General features: G+C 41.0%; 1 protein-coding gene across 1 annotated transcript in view; it reads left to right on the forward strand.

Annotated features, from left to right (window-relative positions):
* The first annotated feature begins 22,870 nt into the window (after positions 1-22,870).
* Positions 22,871-26,192, forward strand: part of sema3ab (sema domain, immunoglobulin domain (Ig), short basic domain, secreted, (semaphorin) 3Ab) — a 23,911-nt gene continuing 20,589 nt past the window's right edge. Inside the window, exon 1 of the mRNA XM_028586491.1 lies at positions 22,871-23,673. Coding sequence (XP_028442292.1) covers positions 23,556-23,673 — 118 coding nt within the window. The 5' untranslated portion in view covers positions 22,871-23,555. The remainder of the gene's footprint in view (positions 23,674-26,192) is intronic.

Genomic DNA, 26,192 nt, shown 5'->3' on the forward strand with positions numbered 1-26,192 from the left:
CTGTATTGGTTGCTGTGGTCTCTGTAATTGCCTATTTTAGAACCAATGTCAATAGCAACCACACACGAGTGCATTGTGTGTGTATGTGGTTGTACTCTATGCATTTGTTGGGACTTCACCATTGTGCTGACTGCATAGTATTTGAAATGGGTGCTCTCCGCTTTAAATGCTCTGAGTGAAAGGCAGACATGTATGTGAAGAATTTATGGTTAAAAACAACATCTCTTGTATCAGATTACCATAGTTCCATTACGAGTTGTTGAGTAATGAAAACAGATCTGACTATATGTCTTGGTGTGGCTTGGTGTCTTTACTATTGATTGGCTGACCCTGTGCTGAGTTGACAGTATTGACATGCTGTCAAGTGTCTCACTGCCATGTGGCTATGCTCAGTATGACCTTGGTAGTGTGAGCTGAACATCAGTGAGGAGAGAAACTGTGTTCAGACCAAAATTAGCAATGGATAAAATGCACATAAATGTGGCTTCCTCAAGAACTTCAGTGAAACCAACACAGGCCCCGTAAAAAAGAAATTCTTGACAATATGCAAGTACACATAAGTAATTGTACTTGCAAATCAACTGTCGAGACAAATAAGAAAATAACTGCTGCTGGGATAGCTTTCCAGAGTTGTAAAATCATTTCTCATAGTAATATTATAGTATATACTGTGCAGTATTTGTAATCTAAAAAACCTTCAAATTATTGGATGTATTATTCAAACTAAGCTTTTTATCTGAAGCAACACACTTTTTACAGTCAGCTTTGGAGCTAGGTCTGGCAATGCATGACTACAGACAGACACACACAATGTGCATTGTGATGATGTATGCTGTCAAAAGTTAGTCAAATACACATTAACGTACACTGTATAGGCAGAAAGAAAGAGCACATGGTGTGGTCCACGTGTTTTGCTTTATGATTCTGAATACAGATCAGATGTTCAAATATATGAACCAAGGGACGTACTCAGAGGTGGCCTTGAAAGCTCTTGTTTTTAGGTGCTGGATATGTGGCTGTTCCATTGCCGCATGGTGGTTACAGTGTGTGTTGATTAAAACCACATGCAATGCCAAGACTGCGGTTTCATTTCTCTCTTTGTGTTTTTATGGAAGCTCAAGCTATAAGTGGATTGTGGTCTAGGTTCAGTGGACATCTTGTTAACAGGCTCTGACAGTGAACTGCATTCATTTGACGCGATGACACGTGTCTCCACATTGATACTCATTGATATGTGGGTATGTGTGTATTTCCTGAATGAGGACATACAGTAAACGGGTCATATGAAGTCATATGTTGGACTGTTGCAAAGGAAAGATTTGCTGATCTTCTGGAATAATGTGAATGGTTACCAGGCAGGCTGTTCTACTGTGTACAGCACTTTGGAGAGTTGTAAATCTTTGTCATTTGGGAACCGTAGGCTGTACATACTGAAGCCTTTTTATGTGTCTGTGGCATCTGGAACACACACACACTCAGTCACACAGTCTCCATGAATGAGTCACGGATGAGTGTTTCTTCGTCGCTGGATTTCTGCAGTACGCCGTTAGTATCCCGGTACATCCTTTCTCCGCAGGGAGACATTTTTATCTTCATTCACTCTGCATACCTGCCTACCTGCTCTGCCTATCTTGCTCTCACTCCTTGCCAAATATCGCACACGCCCAGGTTCCCCACAGAGGCAGGCAGCAGGCGGGCATGCCTATTGCCAGCCCCTGTGCTCCTGTGAGAGTGGCTGACGTCATCGCCCTCCTCCCAGGTGATCCTGTGAAACACATCAACACTTTTACACACCAATATGATTTTTCACAGTAACTAAGGAAGTAACTACACACACACACACAGACACACACAAGCGCAACCTTTTTTCATGTTTAAAAGACACAGGGAGAGAGAGATAGATAGAGAGAGAGAGAGAGAGAGAGAGAGAGAGAGAGAGAGAGAGAGAGAAATAGAAAAATGCTAATGATCAGGGGTTGGCAGATGGTAGAGTGATGTAGCGAGGACTGATATTACTGCCCACTTAAACTCATCTGTTGTTACTACAACCCCCAACACTACTACAACTGGATTCAATGCACACTCATGCACAGGCTCTCTCTCTCTCTCTCTCTCTCTCTCTCTCTCTCTCTCTCTCTCTCTCTCTCTCTCTCTCTCTCTCTCATGCAACCAAAGGCTCTCACTCTCATACACACTCTTATAGATACTCGGAACTCTATAAAAACATCAATCTGGATTAATAATTGTAAGTGTACACCCTTTTGTTTGTTTCATCAGCATTCTTCCAGTATTATTACAGGGGATTTGATATGCCAGTCTTAGGTAGGAGACAGGAAAGTTGTTGTTGGTTATGCATAGAGAAGTCTTTTGTCTTCTCAGCGCTGATATCACGTTGTCAGGGTAAGGAGTTCAGTGATCGCATCTTTTGTCATGGCAATAAAATAAGTCTCCTTTACAGTTTGTTGGTGTTGATGGACTGTGTAACATATGGAGACGGGGAGAGGGGGCGGGGGGGTCATGTAATCTCATAACACAACCTGGTGTTTTTCTATGTGTACAACACATCAATGTAGTAACTAGGACAGCAACTCTGTGTGTGTTTATGTGTGATTTATGATGGCAGCCCAATTTATGGAATTATAAAGTAATAAAGTCAAAGCTTTTATGGAGTCTGTAGTCTCATAATTAACATATTGGTCAGGTATTTCAGCAGAAGAAAACACTCACAGCTCTTGGGTTTCATTTAGGTGTGAAGCTGGAGGAAATCTTTTCAGTGTGATGTTTGTTTTGCATTTAACATATGATTTGTTTTGTGGGTTTCTGGGCCGTATTTCAAAGTTGCTGTATTTATTTTAGAACCAAAATAAATTACAATTCCGTTATAAGATATAAGATGACTAACTGCAGATGACACAGGCAATGACTGATGATCAAATTACTGCATACTTTAGTTTCTGTTGAGCAAGTTGGTGCACATGAATACCACACACACACACACACACACACACACACACACACACACACACACACACACACATACACACACACACACACACCTACTGTATACTGTATACCTTCAGTGCCTGAGATTTGTTCAGATATCCTGCCTCTGTAACTTAATGATGCATTGAATGACCCCCAACATAACTCAGTGCAGTGCAGTGCAGTTCATCTTTACCCAAACATCAGCAGACAGGGGATAGGTTACCCAAACTCCTAAATATCTGCATCAGTGAGACAGAGAATGCATTGTATGTAATGTCAGAAATGATTCAAATTAGCTCGTGGGGTGCATTGTGATGATGTATTCTATCAAAGATTTGTTACTGTAGCTAAAGTAAATTTACCAAAGAGTGCTTCAAATAACTTGGGTAAATTGTGCGGTACTCTAAGTGATGTTATTCCTTATGTCTGTATGTGTTAACACACTGATCTTTTAAGTCCCTAATTATAAGATATGTACAGGGATGTGTTCTCTTAAGTGAGAGGCTGAAAGGCGTGAAAGCTTATTTACTGCCATGCTGCACTGTGGGGACTAGTTAAAGGTGCTGACAGTGGCTCATGCTGCTCCAAATACTGTAACACATACACACACACGGTGAGAGATAAATAGTGCACAGCTGCCCTGTCTCAGGAGAGAGACAGGGAGAACAGGCTACTCTCCTCAACACGACCACTCCGTATCTTACACGTAATTACAAACTAACGGAAAAAAATGACAGAGAAAAAACAAAAAGAGGGAGTGACATATTTTCACATTCACTGTTACAGTATTAAATCAAAGCCACACACATGATGTAGAATTACACGAACAGAGAAAATGTCCCAGCTCCTGCAAAGACGCAGTTTGCTTTCTGGGATACACAAATTGCTGAATCTCTGTTGAGGCATTATATTTGGGCCAGCTTGAACTGAAAATACATTGTCTCCTCACAATAAGTTTAAATGTTTCCCCTCACTAGGTCAGCTGTTCCAAAGCTAGAACCATGCACATGATTTTTGTTTCTCTGGGCACAATGCAACAGAATACCTCTCATTAAGTGTAGCTGACTGTTACCACATGGAGGCGAGGTTAAGAAGGGTTGGCATAACTCTTCTGCTACTGCTCAACCAGATCCTTTAAGAAAGTGAATGGTTACTAAGAAAAAGGAGCTGAATGTTTGAACATGAAGTGTGCAAAAACACGACTGTAGCAAGAGAAAACAGGTTCTGCTTTTGCAAGCTTGGAAGGGACTGAGAGAAATTAGTTTGGTCAGGGAAATTATGTTGTTCTTCGAAATTGCTCTCATCACACTGTGAAATGGCTATAAGAAGTTGAAAGAGCACAGTCTGAATATCTCAATTTTACATAAATATCCATATACTGGTGATGCACCAGTGGAACACCTCTGTTGTACAACTGAAATGTAGCTTCCCCCCACCGTCTATTGTCATCAAGTAGGGTGGCAGAAAGCATGGACTCACTTATGCTATTTCCTCTCATTACACCCTCTTCACACAGTGTTAGGGTCAGCGAGCAGAGCGCTAATTGAGCCTTAAGATAGCTCATAAGAAATGTGCTACTAGTTTACTCCTACCACAGTCTGTCATGGCATGAACACCATATCCTGAGTGGCTGTTATGGTTTCATTATGAAACAGGCATTCCTTTTGAATGTTTGCTGGCAGTTAAATATTTCTCTCAGCAGAGACTGTTAAGGATCCAGACAGAAAGGGTCATCTGTCAATAGTCTGCTTGGTGTTTTCTAAACGATGTAGACAGAGGAATTCCCAAGTAAGCTTTTGGGTGTGGTTATACTGTACATGCGGGAACGTATTTTGATGAGGGGGGCTGCCTTAATGTGACCACCTTATAGGGCCATGGTGACCAGACATCCCCGTTTTTGGTGGCCTGCGTTAATAACACATAGCATTGCTATTTTGAGTAAAGTGTCAGAAAAAAACTTTTATTTTTGGGCATTTTCGGCCTTTATTTTTGACAGGACAGATGAAGATATGAAAGGGGAGGGGGATGACATGCAGCAAAGGGCCACACGTCGGAGTCAAACCCGGGCCCCCTGCATCGAGGAGTAAACCTCTATACATGAACAAAACAAAACACCATATTTTTTTTATAGTACTGCACATTGCTGCAGCTGCTCTTTTCACCCTGTGTGTTGAGCTCTCTGTTGTAGCTACCGAGTGAGGCATCTCACTTCTGTTCCATCTTTGTTGGGAACAACACGTGCGCAGTACCTAGGTAAAGACTACCAGCCAGTCAGAAGCAGAGTATGAGGGCGTGACTCGCTAGCAGCTAGGCGATCATTATAACGTGTTGTCACGGAAGTCAAGGCTGGACTACAATAGAGCTGTTTGGAGCAGTTTGTGAACAGTGTTTTCTCTGGAAGATGGTAAGTCCCTTTGGGGTGGACTTTGGGCTTTTTGACTTTGTAAACCTATAGGCCTAACGTGCACAAAAAGATATATAACACAATAAAGGAAAGGGAAAAAGCCGAAAAGCATAATATGAGCACTTTACAGTTTTTCACAACCGCTATGACACTTTTTTCAATACTTTTAACAACTTTCCTAAACTCTTAACGCACCAACACACCTACAACACACGATTGGCAAAACAGTTAATTTCATGCTCAAAATCACACATTGTAAACTAAACTCCAACACCGATTTTCAAAATACAATAATTCACTAACACAATACACTGTGTTTACCAAAATAATGTAATCATGTCTCAAAATCAAATAATTCTTCCAAAACACTAACACATGTTCTCTCCCAACAGGAAAATTTTGTCAATCATAGCACAATGTCATAAAAAACACTAACATCCCATGGAATAACAGAAACTACATTATTTTATGTATCAGGTCTGCCCTTATACAACAGACAAAAGTGACTGTATTGATCATAGATTGTGTTTTGGACTGCAGTTCCTGTTGAAGCCTCTACATTTTTGTTTTGTTGGGTTTAGCAAATTTTTTTAAAGATTATTTTTGGGGGTTTTCTGCCTTTATTCGACAGGACAGCTAGTTGAGAAAGGGCAGAGAGAGATAGGGGGAAGACATGCAGGAATTAGTCACAAGTCGGATTTGAACCCTGGATATCTGCGTCAAGGCATAAACCTCCAAGTATATGTGTGCATGCTCTACCCACTGAGCCAACCCGGCCACCATTTTCTTTCTTTTGCTGCAGAGTAGCTTTATAGAAAGTACGGTTAGTGAAAAAAAGGAGACAGAGACAGAATTGTCCTGGTACTCCTCTTCCTCTCCCTCGTGAAGGCATTTTTCTTATTTTCTGTGTTCATCTACAGTGTATTGTTCAAATAGGTCCTTTTTTACTGTACTACCATATGATCATGCAATTGAAAGAACCTCAACACCTGTGTGTTTCCTAGAAGGGAATCAGCTGTGATCGATCTATTTGCATGACTTCAATCAGCTGTTTCTCAATAAATGCATATATAAAATGCAGGGAATATATTTGTGTTTCAATTTACAATATGATCAGCTGTTCACTTTGACTTTAGCCTATAAGTTAGGTTTAGAACATGATGTTATCTGTTCTGACATACAGTGTGAAAGCATTTGTAAATTTGGCAGTGAAGATCCATTGTTTTGGTCTTGGTGGAGCTTGTGTGTAAAAGAAGTTCAAACATTTTAAATTTGTGTTAACTGAATGCATTTTGTGTCAAAGCAACAAGAAATGTGTTAATTGTATAGCCTACACAGACGGATGTTGTGCTAACTGTGTTAAGAGCTTAGGAAAGTTGTTAAAAGTATTGAAAAAAGTGTCATAGCGATTGTGAAAAACTGTAATACATCAATTATGTGAACGCCCCACCGACAAACATATGTGAGAACATTTTACTGTCCTGTTTAATTGTAGGAATTCTGCTTTGTGCTGTACTGCAGGGTTTGGTAAAATTGTAGGCCTACTTTAGAGCAGCTTTTATAAACATTTTCTTTGTCTTTTCATTTTACTATTCAGTACTATATCCAATATTAGGGCTACATATTGTTTTACATTAGTCACTTTTTTATAAAGTTTTTAGGCTAAGGCCTTAAGTTTAATCATTTAATCTGAAAAAAAATATAGTTAGGCTAGTAGCCAATATGTCAGTTTATTCCAGCAGTTACAATGGTCAAATTACATTAAACTGGAATTGTCTCCCTGTTTTTTTAATAATTAAGAACATTGGATAGGCCTATTTTAATGATATTAGGTGCTAAACTCAAATTGCCCCTGGTTTTCATTTGAGAAATGGTCACCTTATTATATAGCTAAGCTACTGTACGTCCATGCGCTTAAACCCTCTGAGACCAAAAAAACACATAATTTATTGATGATTTAATAGTATTGGTAAACGATAGCTCCTTACTGTCTTCTTCCTCTGAAAGCTAACAGCTGTGGCTTTCCGATGATGTCCTGTCTCCGGGGAGATCGTAGCCCGTACAAAATATTTCAGACTTCTATCCAGTCTGGAACTTCTGCTTCTTTTGGGGTGCTTGTGTACAATAACTCCATACTCTTAGATAAAGTATTGATAGTCTTGTTGTCTATATTTTATCCATTATAGACCATCCATTCATGTTTACTACATGTCGTTAGCTTTGCTGCTAAAACAAACAAACAAACATATTACCATTCCCGGGAGAGTCTAACCAACTCGGAGGTTTGATTACGTCTGTGTGAGGCGGGTCAGTGTGTATACTTTACTTCCCGTCAAATACAGTCAGAAAACGCATAGGTGACTGACCCAAATGCTCTCTGGCTCATTGTAGACAGGAATTGCTTTGTTTATAAGTTTAATATTATTACCAAGTGAAAGCTGCAGGGGCTGCAGCCACCACCAGAGGGGGGGCTATAAACTGCTAATATTTAACAGAGATGACCCCTAAATAGAAGAATATAAATATGACAAAAAATATTTAAAGGTGACATAATCTTGGTGAAAGCTTTAATGTGAATCACAATTGTAATATATAGTTCTCTTTTCATCTCTTGGTCTATGTATGAACAGATTACTACTATAGCTCCCTGAAAATGTCACAGCTGGCGGTATTTTCCACAAAAAGTGAGAAGAACTTATCAAATTATGCTTTCAATGTGCCAGTGAGGACTGACTGAAGGCTGATACTACGGCTGGGTGATTTGTTGAGAAGGAAACTGGTAAAGCATGTTGCACCATGGTAGTTTACAGTAGGGGCTCAGCCCCCCTAAAAATGTATTAATTTATTTTGAAATCAATTTTAGTGCTTCAAGATAGAGTTTGCAATTACAGCAATTACAGGTTCAAAGAAACAGATTTAAATGCCTGTGTCGCTGTCGCCAATGCTATGCACCTGTAACCCGGCCAAGGAAAGTTTTATTTTTTATTTATTTATTGTTTACACATCATTATCATTTCATTTGATTCTGGTAGTCCATAAAGGGACTTTTGGAGTTTTTTCATATGTTCAATATTTTGCATTTATCCTCTGTTATAATAATAAATACATATATTCATTGTCATTCAGTGAAATTACTGATTTAGCAGGGGGGTTAACACTTTTGCTAGGCACTGTATCCGTGTCACAATATCATAAGGGGCTGAGCCCCCCTAAAGGTCTGATCCTAGAATCGCCCCTGACTGTATGATAGCAAATACACAGAAAAAAGAAAGGAATCTGCATCAGCATTGTTAATAGGGATGCACCGAATCCAGATTTTTGGGGTTCGGCTGAATGCCGAATCCACCGGTTAAGATTCTGCCGAATCCAAAACCGAATACTGAATCCTACTCCCATCCTCAGTCCATTAACACAGTAAACACATTAATGAAGCAGTGGTGTAGTCTAATGTATTGTAGTGGGTATACTTATATGTATGGACATGGGAATGGGAGGGGCATATCATAGTGGGGGTCTGGTTGTCCTCCCCCAGGGACATTTTGAGCGTCAAAGACTTCATTTCCTGTATTCGGATACACTTTTACAGTAGGTGTATCCAATTTATGGTGGAAATACCTTTATTAAACCCATTTGAAGAAAAACACAGATGACATTTCAAAATATATAAAATTAGTAATGGAAAGTATGTTGTTACCAGCCATTGGGCATTTTTAAGTGGGTATATGGAATTCCTGGAGCTTTCTTAGTGGGTATACCACCTGTATATATATATATATATATACCTGGGTATCACGTAGACTACACCACTGTGTAAACAACGTCCACAGCCTCTCAAATAGTTAAATGTAACAATTTAATGTTGAATTCACACAATCTTTTCACATCGTAGGAAAGCACATATAGCTATCGCCAGATGAGGGACAATTTTTGAGCATAATATGAGCACTTTAAGAGATCACATAGACCATATAAAAAAAAGAGCATGACGCGATTGAGGCGTCAACTCTGTTACCCAGTTTGGCAAATTTTCGCTAACCAGTGTATGAAGAAGGCAAGACTCATTTGCTGAGAGAACAGCTGACAGCCCGGGAGTGGCACTGTCTGGTTAACATACGTTTTTAGCTGTGACTGTCCTTCCTTTACTTTACCTGGGGTTGCTGCATTTTGGCTACTGTCAGTAGATTCCGTCATGCGCGGCTCGTATTCTTTCGGATGTTTCATGCGCAGGTGTTTTGGCAGCAGCTATATTGTGTATTGTTTGGGGTCTTTGCTGCCGTGGGACAGGTTGGCATTGCGGGTTGGGCATGTGGCTTGGCTTGGGTCGCCTTCTTTTGTCTGGGAGTGCTGCCAGGCGGCGCTTTTTATGCTCACGAGTTTCATTTTCACTTTCTCACAGCCTACTGCATTGCACGGTCTACCTACGTAAACACCTTCCCATAATCAATGGCGGTGTGATTACATAAATAGGGTTCGGTTTGGTGGAAAAAAATTCTAAGGTTTGGCAGAAACCAAACCCCGTCAAAAAGCCCAATATTCGGCTGAACCCGAATCCTGGATTCGGTGCCTAATTGTTATATTTAAAAAGTCACATGGATCCTACTATTTGCTCTTGGACTCTTTTTCAAAACAGTGCTGTGTCAGTGTGAATGCTTTTGGTATCAATCTGCCCAACAGGAGGTGCAGACGTCAGACATGAATGTCCTCAAGTTATATAACTATTTTCATTCTTAATACAACACATTTTTCTTGTCATATTGTACTGATTTCTTAGTTATTGTTGAAACACAATCCTGCTTCTGCTTTTAGCTCACATCAAGGTGAAAATGTATCTTAACTGTGTCTAAATCTCGGACCCACTGTCAGTTACTATCTCCAAGGTTATCTTAGAACAACTACCCCCTTCGCACCGGCTTAGATTTCTTTCAAGCCACTCCTGGATCCGTCTCAAATTGAGCAACATAGTACACACCATCCTCCCCATCCAAAGCCCTCCTGGTGCTGACACAGATGGGTGCTCTTCTAGTTCATGCTAGCTGACCCATAAGGTGAACCCCCCTGCCCCACCGGACGCTTCTGTTTGCAAACTGTGACAAAGTATCAGATTTACCCTTTTCTGTAGGTGCAGGCAGCGTGGAGGAACAGGGGATCTGGGCATGTTCCTCCATATTACCTATCACGCCCCCATCGCACCCCATGATGCACACATTGACTGACACATGGACATGCCTGCGCGTGCTCTCGCACTCTCTCTCTCTCTCACACACACACACACACACACACACACACACACACACACACACACACACACACACACACACACACACACACACACACACACACACAAACACACAAACACACATTCCAGGAAAACCGGGTGAGTGAAACCCCTCTGTGGTTAGACTGCTGTTCTGAATTAAAGGCAGCCTATGTCATTGAAGGACAAAGCCTTATTAAATTAACTTAAGCGATTATTTGGCATTTGCTAAAGTCGCTCCAAGGCACAGAATTATACACACACACAGATATCCTAATTAGCTAAATGAGCCATTAATTTTGGCGGAACTTTATTAAGATAAAGTTAATGAAGGTAAGACTAATTAAGACATGATGAATCGACACGTCGGTTGCACTCATTAACACATAATCTAGTGCCTCTGTGTTATCACGCTTATCTGCTTTTACTGCAGAATGACGCCTGGAAATTACACATTAAAGTTTCATCCGACTGGTTTATCTTAGAGATTGACATTAGCTGGGACTTTCGAGGGAAGTTAGTTTTCTTTAGCTTTCCTCACTACTTTTACAGATGATCATCATCATTATTTTTAATTCTGTAACAATGTCTGTAATGTGTTACAGGCCTGCAGAAAAAGAGCAGTTTGCAGCATGTCGCTGTAGCTACATAACACAGCTAACAAAGATATGAAGTGGATGCCTGGAACAGCTGTTGCCAGAACACAACACAGCAGTCCAAGATTCGTATAACTCCCATCAAGATAGATTCACCTGAACCAGCTTGAGTGATGAGCTGATCAATACACTAGCTTGCTACTTACTGTTCATGTGAAACAACTAATGGGGTTATGGAGAAAAACACTGTCATTTAAATTAATTTAAAAAGCGTATTCAGATTTCACTTCATAAGCCTTGAGATGGGTAAGTTTAAGTAAAAAGATAAAAATAATTATGTTGAAGAGGTAGTTGGGGTAGGGTAGGTTTGATGCAGCTAATGTAGCAGTTTCCAATTATTAATAGACATTTGACTGTGTGAATTGATAACTGGAAATTACTTCTATTGCTTCTGGGTGGGATTGAACCTGTTAGAATGTACCGTGAGCTGCTATCTTCAATAAGACACTGGAGCTGACAAGTAGCTTGTTATATAGCTAGCTAAGATGAGCATTATGTATTTACTCCCCCTGAATCAGTTCTCTTTTTGCATTGAGCATTTTGTGCTCTGCATTCCTCCTTGCTGTAGGCTACTTGTATTTGGTGCTATAACATTGCTCCATTAGCCTATTATTCCTCCTTTGAGCTTTATCTGAATGACCTGGCACACTCAGCACCACTATTTTAGGCACACTTTTACAATTTGCAAGCAGTGGTAATAGTTGTAACAACTACAGGATAAGTCTGTGTGAAAAAAACACTGGGTAGTGTAGACAACAGAGCCAGAGGGGGGATTTAATTTCCCTCTACCTTGTTTAGGAAGGGTGGTGACAGACTTTGAGTGTCATAATGACCCTGATGTCCTGAGGTGAGTTTCAATTTGTTTTGAGAAGACTCTCTAAGTATGCCATTAATTCCGGCTCCTCCCCTCCATACTGCGGACCTTTCTCCCCATGGAGTGCAGGGTAAAGGGGTGGGGCCGGGCTAGATAAGCTTGTCTGTGCAGGTGTGAGTAACAGCAATCAAAGTCACTAAAATTTCCAAAAACTCCGTAATACCTCAGTTTCCAGTCACATAAAAGTCAAAAAAGTCAGTGTTAGTAAAAAAAAAAAAAAAAAAAAAAAAAGGATTTTTTTATTTTAATATATCCCATGAGCTGTACTTCCGAGATAATATTGAGTTGGAGTTGAGCCGCCTCTTCTCATTTACTGCTAACTCCAACACAACGTAATATATTATGCAGCAGCATGGCAGACCACATACCAGAGAGAGAGAGAGAGAGAGAGAGAGAGAGAGAGAGAGCCAAGAATGGTAATATACTGCTGCGGGTTTAGTTAATTACTCAATTTAACAATGTAGCTTACATCGTGTTCTCAATTATGCTCTGTTACATATTTAGATTGCTGAAGCTCAGTGTGTCCCTTTTTCCACTCAATTGGATTGTTTTAAACAAACAGGGCAAAATATTCCATTGTGGTACCAGGTTTGGTACTCGCCGAGTTTGTAATGCATCTCCAAAAGAAAGCATATTACTGTATTAACAGTGGAGCGACTGCTGTCTTTTACACGGAGTGGTTATTCACATGCAGATGGTTTCATAGCTACAATAGCAGACAATTAAAATAGGTAACACTGTACAGAAATAGATTAGAAAACTAAGCCCTTGTTAACAATCATTTAAACCCATGTTTACAATACTCAGAGTGGTCATATTCAATGGGTTCACCATAGTGATAAAAACTAAATGATGCATTTATACAATGTTTCCCAGTTGGATGGACACATGAAAGATGCAGAACACTGTGGGATGATTAGAGATGGCAGGTGGATGGGCACTCTAACCCTGTTTGATTGCGGGCAGTGGGGCAGATCCATCGAACATAAAGGCCAAGGGGGCACAGGCAGAAATACAATGCCTTTGCATGTTGGGATGTTTTTTCTGAGTTCATTTGTTTGTGTTGTATGCTATCAGCAGCATTATCAGAATGTGTCCGCTTACTGTAACAGTGGTTGCCTTCATCTTCGTTCACCCGTGGGTCACTTAAGACTATACATCTATGGGCGCCATGATGAGGCCCTTAAGCAGAAGAACACAAGGCTTGGATGAGGATGAGATAAAGGGATTAGGGACAGGAAGGGTGGATAAATGAGATTTTAGACTTGGAGAGCTGTGGCTGTGTTGTGTTTGATGCCTTGGCAAAGACTGTTGTCTAACTAATGTGGCGTGATACACTGGGTACTGAAAGCAGGGCCAAGGGTTCCTTCCTGGGCATGAGTTTCTGGGTTGGCGCTTCTGCTTAATTGGACAGCTGGACCATTTTCCCCACATATTTTTTACAAAAGAGGATGCTGTAAGCGTCTCTTCTCTAATAATTTCTGCACTCCTCTTTGCGCTTCCCCAGATTTGCTCGCCCAATATTGGCATTACTTCAGACAGTGCTTGCTATCTGTGCTGTAATCAGAGATTGAGAGTCGGATATGTGTTGTTTCTGTCTTCCCTCCAGGTAACAGCCTTTCTCACTAGACCATGACTAGCCCGGCAGTTATTGATACTTTAGCTAAGGGGGTCATACAATAATACCCCCTTCTCTCTCTGTAGGTTGCAGGGGTTCTCTCTGCCTAATATAGAGCAGAAAGTCTTCGAAGTCAGTGAGTGCCCTGTATTAACTTACAGGAATGCAAGTTTTCTACTTAGAAGTGAAACTAAACACACTGTCCTTTCATGATGACTTGTTTTTGTCTGCGGGGCACTCATTTTGATAAATGCTTTTAATGTGACATGAAATTTGATCTGCTAAAAACATGTTTGAAAGAAGTGTTTACATCAATGAAATATTAGGGTCATTGCAGGGCTCTGATTGTGGTCCATTATAAAAATGGAACATGAATCTTAAATGCTACTTGCCACTAGATTATTTATGAGCCGGATGTTAAAAACCTTGTTAAATTTATATAGCTGCACCTGGCAGACTGCAGGAGAAGTTAAAGCATGTGTGTCTCAGGACATACCTGTGGATGAGGAAAAATATAGAAAATAGGTGGAATGAAGGGTGGAGTTGTTAGTCTAAAAATGATTCATCATGATTCATTCTAGTAAAAAATATATATAAAAAATATATTCTTTTTTTATGGGAATGTACCATGGTATATTTAGAGTCACCCCCTGGGCTGACTGGGCAGGATAAAAGACATGTTGTGTCACATTTCTGCTACGTGTCCAGCAATAAGCCAAAATGAGGTGCAATTTCCTCTTGACTAATTAGTGTGGAATTGGTGCTGTTTTATTAACCTCCCTCAGGCCTCAGTGAAGTGAGCTTCTAGCTGGAGCTACAGGACATTAGAAGTTGTCTGGATGGGTATAGACAGACACAGACAAGACAGGGGTAAAGAGGTGTGAACAAGAAAGGGAAGAGTGACAGAAGACATCAGCCAGATGTTGTTTTCTGTTGTTTTTATATAAGGGGCAATGTGGGCTGAAACACAAGCCCTTTCTTTGGTCTCATCACCGTCAAAGCAGCAACTCATAATGACCTGAGAAAGATGCTTCTGACTTCAGGTTAAGTTAAGATCACGGATGGAGCCGTCGAGCCATGCAGCAGGCCAATAATGAGCCCTCTCTGAGATGCTTTTGCACAGTGACAGAGTGAACGCAGTGTTGATTGATGTTCACTTGAAAACACGGATTATTCTCTTTCCTCAAAAACATCAAGTAATGAATGATCCTGTCCTCTGGTCCGTTCTTATTAACCTTTCCTTTTTCACACCTTTGCTTCTTCTTTTTTATCAGTTTTGTTGCTGTCCATGTTTGGTCCTCCCTTTACGTCTCCCTCTTCCTTTGTCTTTTGTGGCCTTCAGTGATTTAGAGTAGGTAGATTGTATTCAGTCAGGACAGAGCAGTCCAAGGCTGAATGGGGATCATTGGGTTTGTGTCAGAGTCAAGGTTCTGATTGAAGGTATAAATCTGAGTGAAGGGATGGAGGCTCATGGATCCCTTCTGTTTGACCTCAGCTTAACACCAGAAGCCCCATTAAAAGAGACACCCCAGATCGATCAATCATGCTCCTCCTTCCCCCGGACTCCCCTGCTATTGACAAGGTCAGTTAATCCATCGTTAAATGTCCGAACACACAATGTTTATAGGCTCAACTGACACTGCTGATGTGCACATTCAGGGGTCAGCTGCGGCAAACAAGGCAATTTGATTAAAATGCACAAAAGAGCATTACAAGGGCATTCAACATGTATAGTCTTTGGGAAGAAAAGTAATCAATGCACTAATTTATTCATTTAGACAAATAGACATTGACCTGGGAGAGCCCATCTCTTAACGTTCATTTCGGCTTACCATGACCAAGCAGTTTACAGCTACCTAAACTTGACCAAACCTTAACAATGAATGTGGCATATCAGAAATGCTCATATGAATCATATACGTAATGGTCATATGGATCATTTTCAAGGGAACAGACACACTATGTCGTCCTGGTGATTGGGATGAACAGTCAGAGCTATTCTGACAGATCTAACAGGACTAACTTTAGTTCTGTTCATTTTTTCACTTCACTGATGAGAGATATTGGTTTCAGGCAACTGGAGTTACAGACTTAGAAGTTAGGCTTAACCCGGAGTGACACAGGCTCTAAGCCGTCCCCTTTATTTTCTGATCAAAGACTCAGCAGGGATGTGATCCCAAGTCTCCAGTGTTTGTTTTTAATGAAGTCTAACCTTTAACCCCCAATAAGCCCAAGCATACTATGACAATAGTCACTGAGTTTGGCGGTGATGTTGGCTGTTGCATAAAATTTCAGTCAGAGAGTGAAAGTAGCTCCCTTTTAACAGTTTCTTTTCTAGAAAAGCCATTAGAAAATGTTGACTCATGATTATTATTTCTAGGGTCTTTGTGAGTTGGCAGAGATGGGTAAGCAGGGAAAGATGCTTCTGTCCTAACAATAGTGTATCAGCAAGTTGGAACTTTTTGTAACTGGGGAAACAGTAGCTCCTGTGTGTCTTGAGAACTATTTTGCCATTGGCACTGCCCGCAATGAGGGGAAAAAAGAGGTTTGAGTCAGTCACATGTTTTCCTAGAACAGGTTATTGTTATGTCTGCTTCCAGAAGGTATACCATTACATGCTGAGCTATGGCTTAGTGCTTTATGGTTCTCTCTCTCTCTCTCTCTCTCTCTCTCTCTCTCTCTCTCTCTCTCTCTCTCTCTCTCTCTCTCTCTCTCTCTCTCCCTCTCTCTCTCTCTTTCCCAATCTTTTCCTACTCACACCTTGAGCTATATGCAGCTAACTGTGGTAACCATCAGGAGTGTGACAGAAAGGCAGATAGAGAAGTGTATGGTCATTCGGTTTGTTATAGTGTGAAGGAAGTGAACTGTGTGATGGCTAGACCACTGTCACTCTGCTAAGCCGAGTCAATAAACAGTATCAGTGATGAGTTTCAGCTTGTCTGTCTCCACCACACACACACACACACACACACACACACACACACACACACACATACTAATACACAAACTTGTGCACACAATGTTAACAGAAACAAACTCTTTGTCTCTCATTATACCCTCTCCCCCCTCCCTTGAAAGCGCGAGACTCTGCTCTGACACCTGAGCTTTGCAAATGTTGCTGTTTTATTCCCAAGTTATTTATTACTTTTGTACAGTAAATGTATGAAACTGCAGCAGTTTTACAAACCTTGTAAAATATACAATTTATGTGACAGATGTTGGATTTGCAGACTGTGTTTCTGGTTTGGTTGTCACTGTTGCCGTGCTGCTTCTTGGCAGCAATGTATCTTTGTTGTAAACTTCCTATTTGTAGTAAGATACAGGGCTTGCTTTGGTGTGATAACATCACGTTTCTAAATAGCTTTAGAAAAAGCATGCATGTGTCTAAACTATGCCTGCATTTTTCATAGAAAATAAAAAAAATGTCTGTGCTGTCAGGATCTGTGCAGACAATCATCAACATGCCATTCAGTAAGAGGAATAGTTTCCAAATTCAGTTTATGAAAGGATATCTGGACAAATCCTACAGGATCATAGAGTAAGTGTGATGGTTTCTTTCTCAGGAAGCAATAGCACTAATATTATTCTCCAGTTGATTATAGATAGCTAAGGCAGAAATGGTGCATGACTTAAGCTGCACTGTACGTCTGGTTTGCATCTCCCAACCTTAAAAGCTCTGTTGGGATACCTACAGTTTAGAGCAGGAGCTGATTCACCATGATAGCAGATTGCTATACAGGGAACACCTCCAGAAGCCTATGGAAAACTCTGTCAAGGAAATTAAATATGTCTGCCAAGTGGTGCTGCACAACTTCATCAGATACTTGAAACCACAACTGGAAATGTTTTGGTGTTGAGCATCTCTGCCTATCTCCAAATATCATTAAATCTCCAAATATCATTAATACATTTGAGAAAGGTGCTTAGAGAGGATATCCTGCAATGAGTCCAAACTTATGAAATATTGAGCAAAACCCCGGCTGTGGGGGCAGCGTACTGCAGCTGACCCTGCACTCTAACCTCCAAGGACGGCAGACAAAAAAAACACATTACATTTATTTCTATTAACACAGTGTGGCTTTAGGCTTTTCGTGAAGTCATCAAAAGTTCTATTCTACTAAATGTAATACTGTGTTCATATGTCACCAACTGTAATCTGACTCTGCTAGTCTGTACTGTTTTTCACATGGTGAAAAGATGTCTTATTTTACACACCAATATGTCAATATTTTCCACACTGTGTGACTTTATATGACCTATAAGGTTCTCTCACAGCCCCTTTCCTTGTACTGTATGTGTAATGTCCGGGGTACTACATGTGAGTCAGAGAGAGAGGCTTTTTGTTTTTGTTGTTCCCTGTGGACATGAGAAGCAGGTAGCCTGAAGGTTGAAATATTGATGGATGATGATAAATTAATGTGGCTGGTGAAAGAGTGAAGCACATCCACACAGATGCTGTGTCTTTCTGATCTTATTGTTAATGCCCATTTGTGGAAAACTCGTGTTGGAGCGATGTTGTGAATGAAATTGAGTTAGCATTATCGTCACATGTAGCAAAATTTGAGAATGCTGTGTGATTATGTATTCGTCAGAGTTTGATATGCTTACAGGATACATGTTTTCCCTGATATGAACTGGCAGACTCTATGCAGACTCAGTTTTGCCATAGTTGACCCTCTATGCCACAATGATGAAGATGATGCACTGTTCCCAGTAATTTATTCATAGCTCTGAGGTTTTTGCTGTATTTTTCATCCATTTTTCATTAAGAAAGAGTAAATCACCAACAGCATGTAGTTTATTTAGTCATGAATAGTGCAGAATATACTCTGTCTATTTATGCCATACTCCCATGAGTCTGCTTACATAGAAGAGTTGGAGTGGAAAATAGTTTTTCCACACATTGTTTGATGGCAGCGATGACAGATACGCTCAAATTGGATTTTACTTAATCTTAAATTCTAAATAAAACTACTAGTGTTTAGCAGTGGTCAGACAGGATTTCTTGTATATTGTCTCCCAGATGTCCCTGGAGTAAACAGTTTAGGGCTTGATCCCCCGCTGCCAAGGTGAAGAATGGCCTTCCCTTTTCCCTTTCCCTTTATACCAAGACCTGCCGGGCTTATACAGCTGGCTTTCATCACTGCATTATTGTGTGTGTGTGTGTGTGTGTGTGTGTGTGTGTGTGTGTGTGTGTGTGTGTGTGTGTGTGTTTTATGCCAGCAATAACCACAATGCCAATACATCAGTCCTGTCATAAGCAGCAACCCAATATCCATGGCAGTGGGGCAAAGCGTCACTGCATCGTATATGTCAACTCGTCTGGGGCATGAGAATAAAATGTCATACAACGGTTTTTAAATTCTCTTATGGTAATTTATTCCACTCAGGGAACTAAAGGCAGATTAAACATGAATGCCTTGACAAATCCTTTTCTAAGACCGTTCTTAGCAGGCTATTCCATACTTGAACCTGTAATATTACTCTTGATAGTCTTTATTCATGCACTTTCTCTTTTTGTTTCCCTTGCATGCTGCCTGTTCCAGTCACTCAATGCTTCCTGTCGTGAAGCTAATCTTAACTACAGCTGGGTGGGTGGATGCAGGGGTGAACTATGCAGGCTGGTATTGTAAAGGGTAGGTGGGCGGCAAATGTGGTTCATTTGCTTGTCTTTTTGGGCTTGTGGTTAATTTTGCTGAGCCAAATCCTCTCATTTAGAGGATTATGTTCCAAGGCTTGTGGGGAGTAGGTGGAGGTCACAGAGAATAAAAAAGAGAAAAGGAGGAATGGACATAGGAATGGAGAAAGTGCTAGAAAGAGTTTTCGGGGTGGGGTATTGTAGAGGGATGGAGAGACATGGCAGCAGATGGGGGATAATGTATGTACTGGTGTGGAGTGGGGGGAGGTGATGCTCAGAGAGAGGCAGAAGAGGAAAGCAGCTAGTTTGTGGAGAGATCTGAGGATTGGGGGTGTACTTGTGTGGGCAGGAGATGTGTTTTGGTGGGGAGAGTATTGTTTAAGGAGTGCTGAGTGAACTCTGTTGGGCTCCATGAGTATCGACAGATCCATTGCCATTCCTACTCCACAGGCCTGATCAGCCCCACTTCCAAACATACCTTGCCTCTTCACAACTTAAAGAAGCCACCACACACACACACACACACACACACACACACAGAGACACACACACCCCTTGTTTACTGCACTTGCACATAGGAGCTGATGAACTCTGAGTTGGTCAGAGTACTCTGGGCACTCAGTTAGTGAATAGAAGAGTTTAGGCCATGAGGCTGAATTGGTGCTTCAGAAAAGGGGCATTCTCCTTGAAGCACACAACTCCTTGGGCTCTGCAAAAACCCACACATAGTCAAGGACGTGTCACTCTTTTTTATTGGACCAATGTTATTCAGCATATTTTTTAACCATAGTTAGGCTGAGAGGTGAGCGGCAAAGGAAGATACTATTCAACAATTTTACAGGACTGTAAAGCTGAGTTAAATGTTGAATCTGCAAAGTAGCAAACAGAAAACGTGTTTCCCGGCCATTCAGAGATAACTGAAATGTTGAGGGTTAGTAAAGATCAAGGCTATAGTAGCAAAAAGTTAGGGAGAGTACATATAATGGATGAGTCAAAATAAGATGTGAATATGTGAGGGTTCGGTGGAGAAGTGGAGTACACTTGAATTGGAAGCTCTGAATACCTCCCCTATGTCAGGAACTGGGACATTCTCACCACCGTCTTTTTTCTCTTTAAGGGGGCCCAGAGGATTTAACTGCCAATTTTCATGTCTGCATATGCATTATAAGAATCAAACAAAATCATACATGACAGTACTTCAACTAAGAACTTAGATTGCATTATTGATGTGACAAATAGTACAAGGAGCTATAGTAACTGTTATCCACTTGAACATCAAATGCATGAAAACTCTTTGCAGTTATCAACATGCAAATAGTATGGCCAGTAGAAGTGTGGAGGAACATTCTCAAGTGGGCCATTCACTCCTAATTCACCTCAAACAATCGCTCCGTCTGGCCTTAGTTATGGCAGATTGTGTTACACGATCCTTGGAATAATGAACTGGTACGTCAACACTGCCAATCCCACATAGCAAAGAAAAGGATCACTCTGTTCCAGCCCCTAATCCAGTCTGTTTGGGAAGCAGAGACTGTGGCGTGACACTTGTTCCCCATAGTGTTCTCCCTGGAACCTCCAAGCGCCAGCCTACATTAGCATAACTGTGAGGCCCATCCACTCACTACAGGATTAGTTCAGCTCTCCTCCCACTGTCTGATGGCTCTTTATCCAGATGGATACAGCCTGTTAGAGGTCTTAACCAAACCATTGCCACTAAAGTCATTATCATTCACCACGAGAAGGAATAAGCTCACGAAGGGTCTGCTGTTTAGAGTGAGATTGACATCTCATTTGGGATGGTTTAGGAGAAAAGACAAGGAACTCCCCTTCAGACTATGATGGAGTAGCCAATAAAAGCCCAATCAATCTGCCTTCATACTTTAGTGACTATTTAAAATTGTTAATCTGTTTTTTTTTTTATGTTTTCGGAACACCGTATTGATGTAAAATGTGAATTATTTTTGGTGTTATTGTTATTTTTGTCACTAAGACCAGCTTCATATGTCAGTAGATTTATCAGAGTAGATTTCATCATTGTTGTAAATAGAGATTTGTGCATTGTGTAAGATTTTTTACATTTGTGTAAGTCTGTGCCCAAATTAAACTTGTAAACTTACAGTACTGCATTTCATTCTGGGAATTACGTTATTTGCTCAGTACGAGAATTTGTTTTGTTTTTCCCCAGAATGAGATTTGTTACACTTTGACCCATAAAACAGACTGTTAAGCTTGAAAATGGAATAAGCTTGAAAATAACTTCTTTCTAGAAACTTCTGTGTTCACCCATGTGATTGATGCAATTTAAGTGGCGCTTTCACCAGACAGATGGACCTGACAAGATGTATTTGCCTGTTGTCCAGTTCAATATAAACCATAAACTGCAACACTGTCATGTAAGCTTCACCGCTAATCCATCAGACTCAGGTACAGAATGTTGCTGATGTTTTTACATTGCAAAGGAGCCAGATAAATAGCATGCAATTGGTCTCTTCACAGTCTCACTGTCTGGCTTCTTCACCCAGCAGAGAAAACAGACAAGAACAACTTGATCTAATCTGTAATGGAATCACTGATATTCTTTCCCGTTACAGTAAATAACGGTAAACTAAAAGAAATGGACTTTTAACCACACAACACAGTGACTCCTTTGCATTGACTAATACCTTTGAGCACAAGTGAGATTGTAAATTATGTATAATTTAATTTACGGTTGGTCTTCTGGGAAATAAATCATTATGAAATGGATACCTTTCAGTATTATGCAAGTCTTTAGAAAAAGAGGAAGAAAAAGATATAGGAACAGTGCAAGATAAAAAAACAACAGAGGCGATTCAGCCGATTTAAAAATGACTTCCAGCAGCTAATCCCTAATACCTGCATAATGCATAAATACTGTAGAAATGCATTGAAAAATGGGAACAATGTGTGCACAGTAAAGGACAGAGGGAAGGAAACTAGGAAGTAGAGAAGTTTATCTTAAAGGTAAATTAAAACACAGGAAATGTACTGTACACCTGGGGAATCTTCTGCATCTTTTGTATGATCCTCTGTTTTGTTAATTGTGGTACAAGTCTCAAAATCTAATATACACAGTGTACTATATTTGAGAGTTTCATATAATACTGAAAAACTAAATCTAAAATTCTGTTTCTTCAGAATGTTCTGCCGTGTTTTTCTGTTTTCATACTCTTTCTCACCTCCCGCCTTGCCCTAACCTTTCCTCTCCTACTTCTTTTGATTTCACTGTTTTCTTTTCTCTCATGCTTTCTATGCTCTCTCTCACCCTCTCTCCCACATACACGGCACTCTTCTTTTCTCAATCCTTCCCAGTCTCTCTCTCTCCCTCTCTCTCTCTCTCTCTCTCTCTCTCTCTCTCGTCCTCTCTCCGTCTTTGCTGTCTGCCTCAGCTGTTCTCAGTTGCACTGTGTGCCTTGTGCTGTGGGGACAGGGCAGAGCTGCGCTGAATGGGGCTGAACTAGTCCAGAGCAGAGTTAAGTAGAGTGAGAGGTAGATAGAAAAACAGAGTGAAAGGGAGAGAGAGAAAGAGAGAGAGAGAGAGAGAGAGAGAGAGAGAGAGAGAGAGAGAGAGAGAGACAGTCAGTGCAGATTGTGCTTACCAAGCAGACTGGATTAACAGCTGAAACAAACTGGACCAGTTTTTCTCTCTTTCACTAAAGGTGACAACAAGGTGGATGGCTGTTTAGACAGAGTTGCATGCTGGTTAGGTACCAGGACAGAAAACTATGGCAGTCATACCAAGACCCTCTCACTCTTCCTCGCATGGTGAAGATCTCTTCTTTGTGCTTAGTTTGGTCAAGTTTACCTTGGACTTGCTGGCGTTGGAGACTCACTTGCAGTGACATTGACCCGTAACCCATTACTCTGCTTCGCAGGTTCTGTCTCCCCTGGAGTTGGACTCTAATTTTGGCTTTTGACCCCTGGAACAGAAAAGGATTTTTGATTTGGCAGGGGACGAGACCTGCTCAGAACCAGTCTGGACTGACCCACCAGCATTTATTCATAATCGCTGGAACAGGAACATTTATTCTACTACACAAGATTTGAGATTGACTGCACTGGAGGCGTGTATTTAAAGGACCTCTCTGGCCTCTATTGCCCCAGGACCATGGGCTCTCTCTGGGGCAGCATTATGCTGCTGTGTGGGGTGGTTCTGCTCAGGACGGAGTGCAGCAGAGCCCAACAGACCAAGAACAACGTCCCCCGGCTAAAACTCTCCTATAAAGGTGAGTTCTTTGCATTTGTGCATTCTGTGATGAATGGTAAATCTCTAAATGGTTCAGCTCTTTACTATCTTGTCTGAATTCATGCCAATATCTCCTAATGCCTTGCCTCTTGATCATGTAGATTTAAATCCCCAAACCAAATGTGCCCATAAAGTGATTAGAAAAGCTTTTCTATAGAAGTTGTAGTAACTGCAAGATCCTAGATGTCGCTGTGAGGCACAGAGATGTGCTCTCTTTGATTATTTGGAAAAATACCAGCAAAGTCAACAGAATTGAAACAAGTAGATTCTTTACAAGGCTTGTCAAATGTTATTGCTTATCAGATGTACCCTCTGCTTGTGTGATGGAATGATGCATTTGTTCTTTTCTCCTGAGTTTAGTCAGGTAGTTACAATCCATTTTTGATCATTAAAAAGCTGTTTCATATGGTGTTAGATCACCGGCATGTCTCTAAAGCATGTTCCTATTTTATGTTCATTCAGTTGTGCATATAACTCTGCCAAATATAATATATCCATTACATTCAGTTTAGCTGGAAAAAGAAACGTTATAGGAATAGTACTAAAATGGTTCAGTAAATCAGCTGGGAATAATACATACTGTAGGAATTAATGGGAATAATTCCGTGAATGTATGGTCATGCCGAGAAAAGAGCAGTTTAGTGGTATTTAGGAAAGTAACTTTAATTGCCTACAACTGAATTGTTTATAACGCAAGTCTTTCTCTGATGCACTCTCTTCCTATCTCTCTGTCCCTGTTTTGATCAACTGCTGTTGTCAGTTTTGCAATGAAAAGTGGTGCCAGACATGGACTCCCTGGCAGTTGAGCGCCATTTATCCCTCTCTCCCTTTCTTTTTTTCCTGGATGTCATTTTTCCGCTCCGTTCTTTCCTGCATGGTAATTATACTCAGGATGAATGGTGCAGGTCTGTTTCAGCAGATGGCTTTCCCAAAGAGAAATATTTCTCGCTCAGCACTGGGAGATCCATAATTATACACATGAGCATGCGCACACACACACACACACACACACACACACACACACACACACACACACACACACACACACACACACACACACACACACACACACACACACACACACACACACACATAAATACATGGCCATCTGTAGTTAGATAATGATACCTGTGAGCGTATCAGTCATTTAAAACAACATGCTGTCAGTTTGGTGAAACACGCCCATGCAGTGATATCTCTGTTAGAAGCCAGGCCTTCAGGTAGCAGCCCGGCCAGCTCGGTTATTTGGCTGCCATCTCCACATTCAATATTTCCATTAGACCTCATTCGCATTTTGGCTGGTGGTGTGGGCAGGTATAATTTTCATGCCTGGAACCTGGTGGAAATAATATTCATATAATACTGTAGAATTTCATTAAACTGTATCCACTGAAGGTCCCAGTAGGCCAGTGACATGGGATTATTGCATTATGAATCATTTATATCATCATATAAATTATTTATTACCCCTGTGATAGGTGAAAAAGACTCAGATTTACTCATAAGGAGGGGAGGAAATCAGATGTTTCACTGTGGTGAATTACAGATCAGTATTTGCTTAGACAGCCTGAGAAGTTGTCCAGTCAGGAGCGAGAGACGTCTGATCAGTGACACATGGGACTGCGAGGTGAAGGGCCTCTGACCCCTACAGGTCACAAGGAATATAGGGAAAATCTATGTGTGTCCAAATGAATGTGTATGTGTGGATACAGGCATCCGCACATGTTTTTGACTCTACTGAAGACTTAACTCATATGAACACAGCAGGGAAGTGTTTCTCTTGAAAGCGTGAACCTGAGCAGCAGCCTGCTCCCCCACAGTATGAGCCCCTCATTGAACACAGTACATACCAACTTCCTTGACCAACCACACCACGCACACACACGCCCCGCTGAACCCCAGGAGATTCCAACAGATCTTTGAAAGCGAGGGTTGAGGGGCAGAAGGGCAGTGGAGTAGGGGGAAAGATCACAATGATACCCCATGGCTACCTAAACACGAGCTAAGGTCCAACTGTATAAACAACTAGGTGACTGGGTGATAATGAGATAGTGGGAGGCCGTGGATTTACAGTGCACCGCAGCACCATAAATTGAGTCATTTCACATATGGTATACTTTGACATTAATTGATATGAGATTGATTCACACCCCCAGGGTAAATGGATCCTCTTGGGAATAAACAAAGTTCCATATGGTTTTGCAAGTTTATGGGCCACAAGAAGTAGAGCACATGTTGTTTGCTGTCCAGGGAAGGGAAGAGAGGGGTACTTTAGTTTTATAGGATGCGTGTGTACTGCCAAAAGTACTTCTTCTCTTCCCTTCTCCTTCTCATTGACCTGTCCACCCCTTTCCTGAGCAGAGCCAACGACTTGCACACACACACACACACACACACACACACACACACACACACACACACACACACACACACACACACACACACACACACACACACACACACACACACACACACACACACACACACACACACACACAC

Source organism: Perca flavescens, chromosome 8 (genome assembly GCF_004354835.1).
Source record: "Perca flavescens isolate YP-PL-M2 chromosome 8, PFLA_1.0, whole genome shotgun sequence".
Classification (NCBI taxonomy): Eukaryota; Metazoa; Chordata; class Actinopteri; order Perciformes; family Percidae; genus Perca; species Perca flavescens.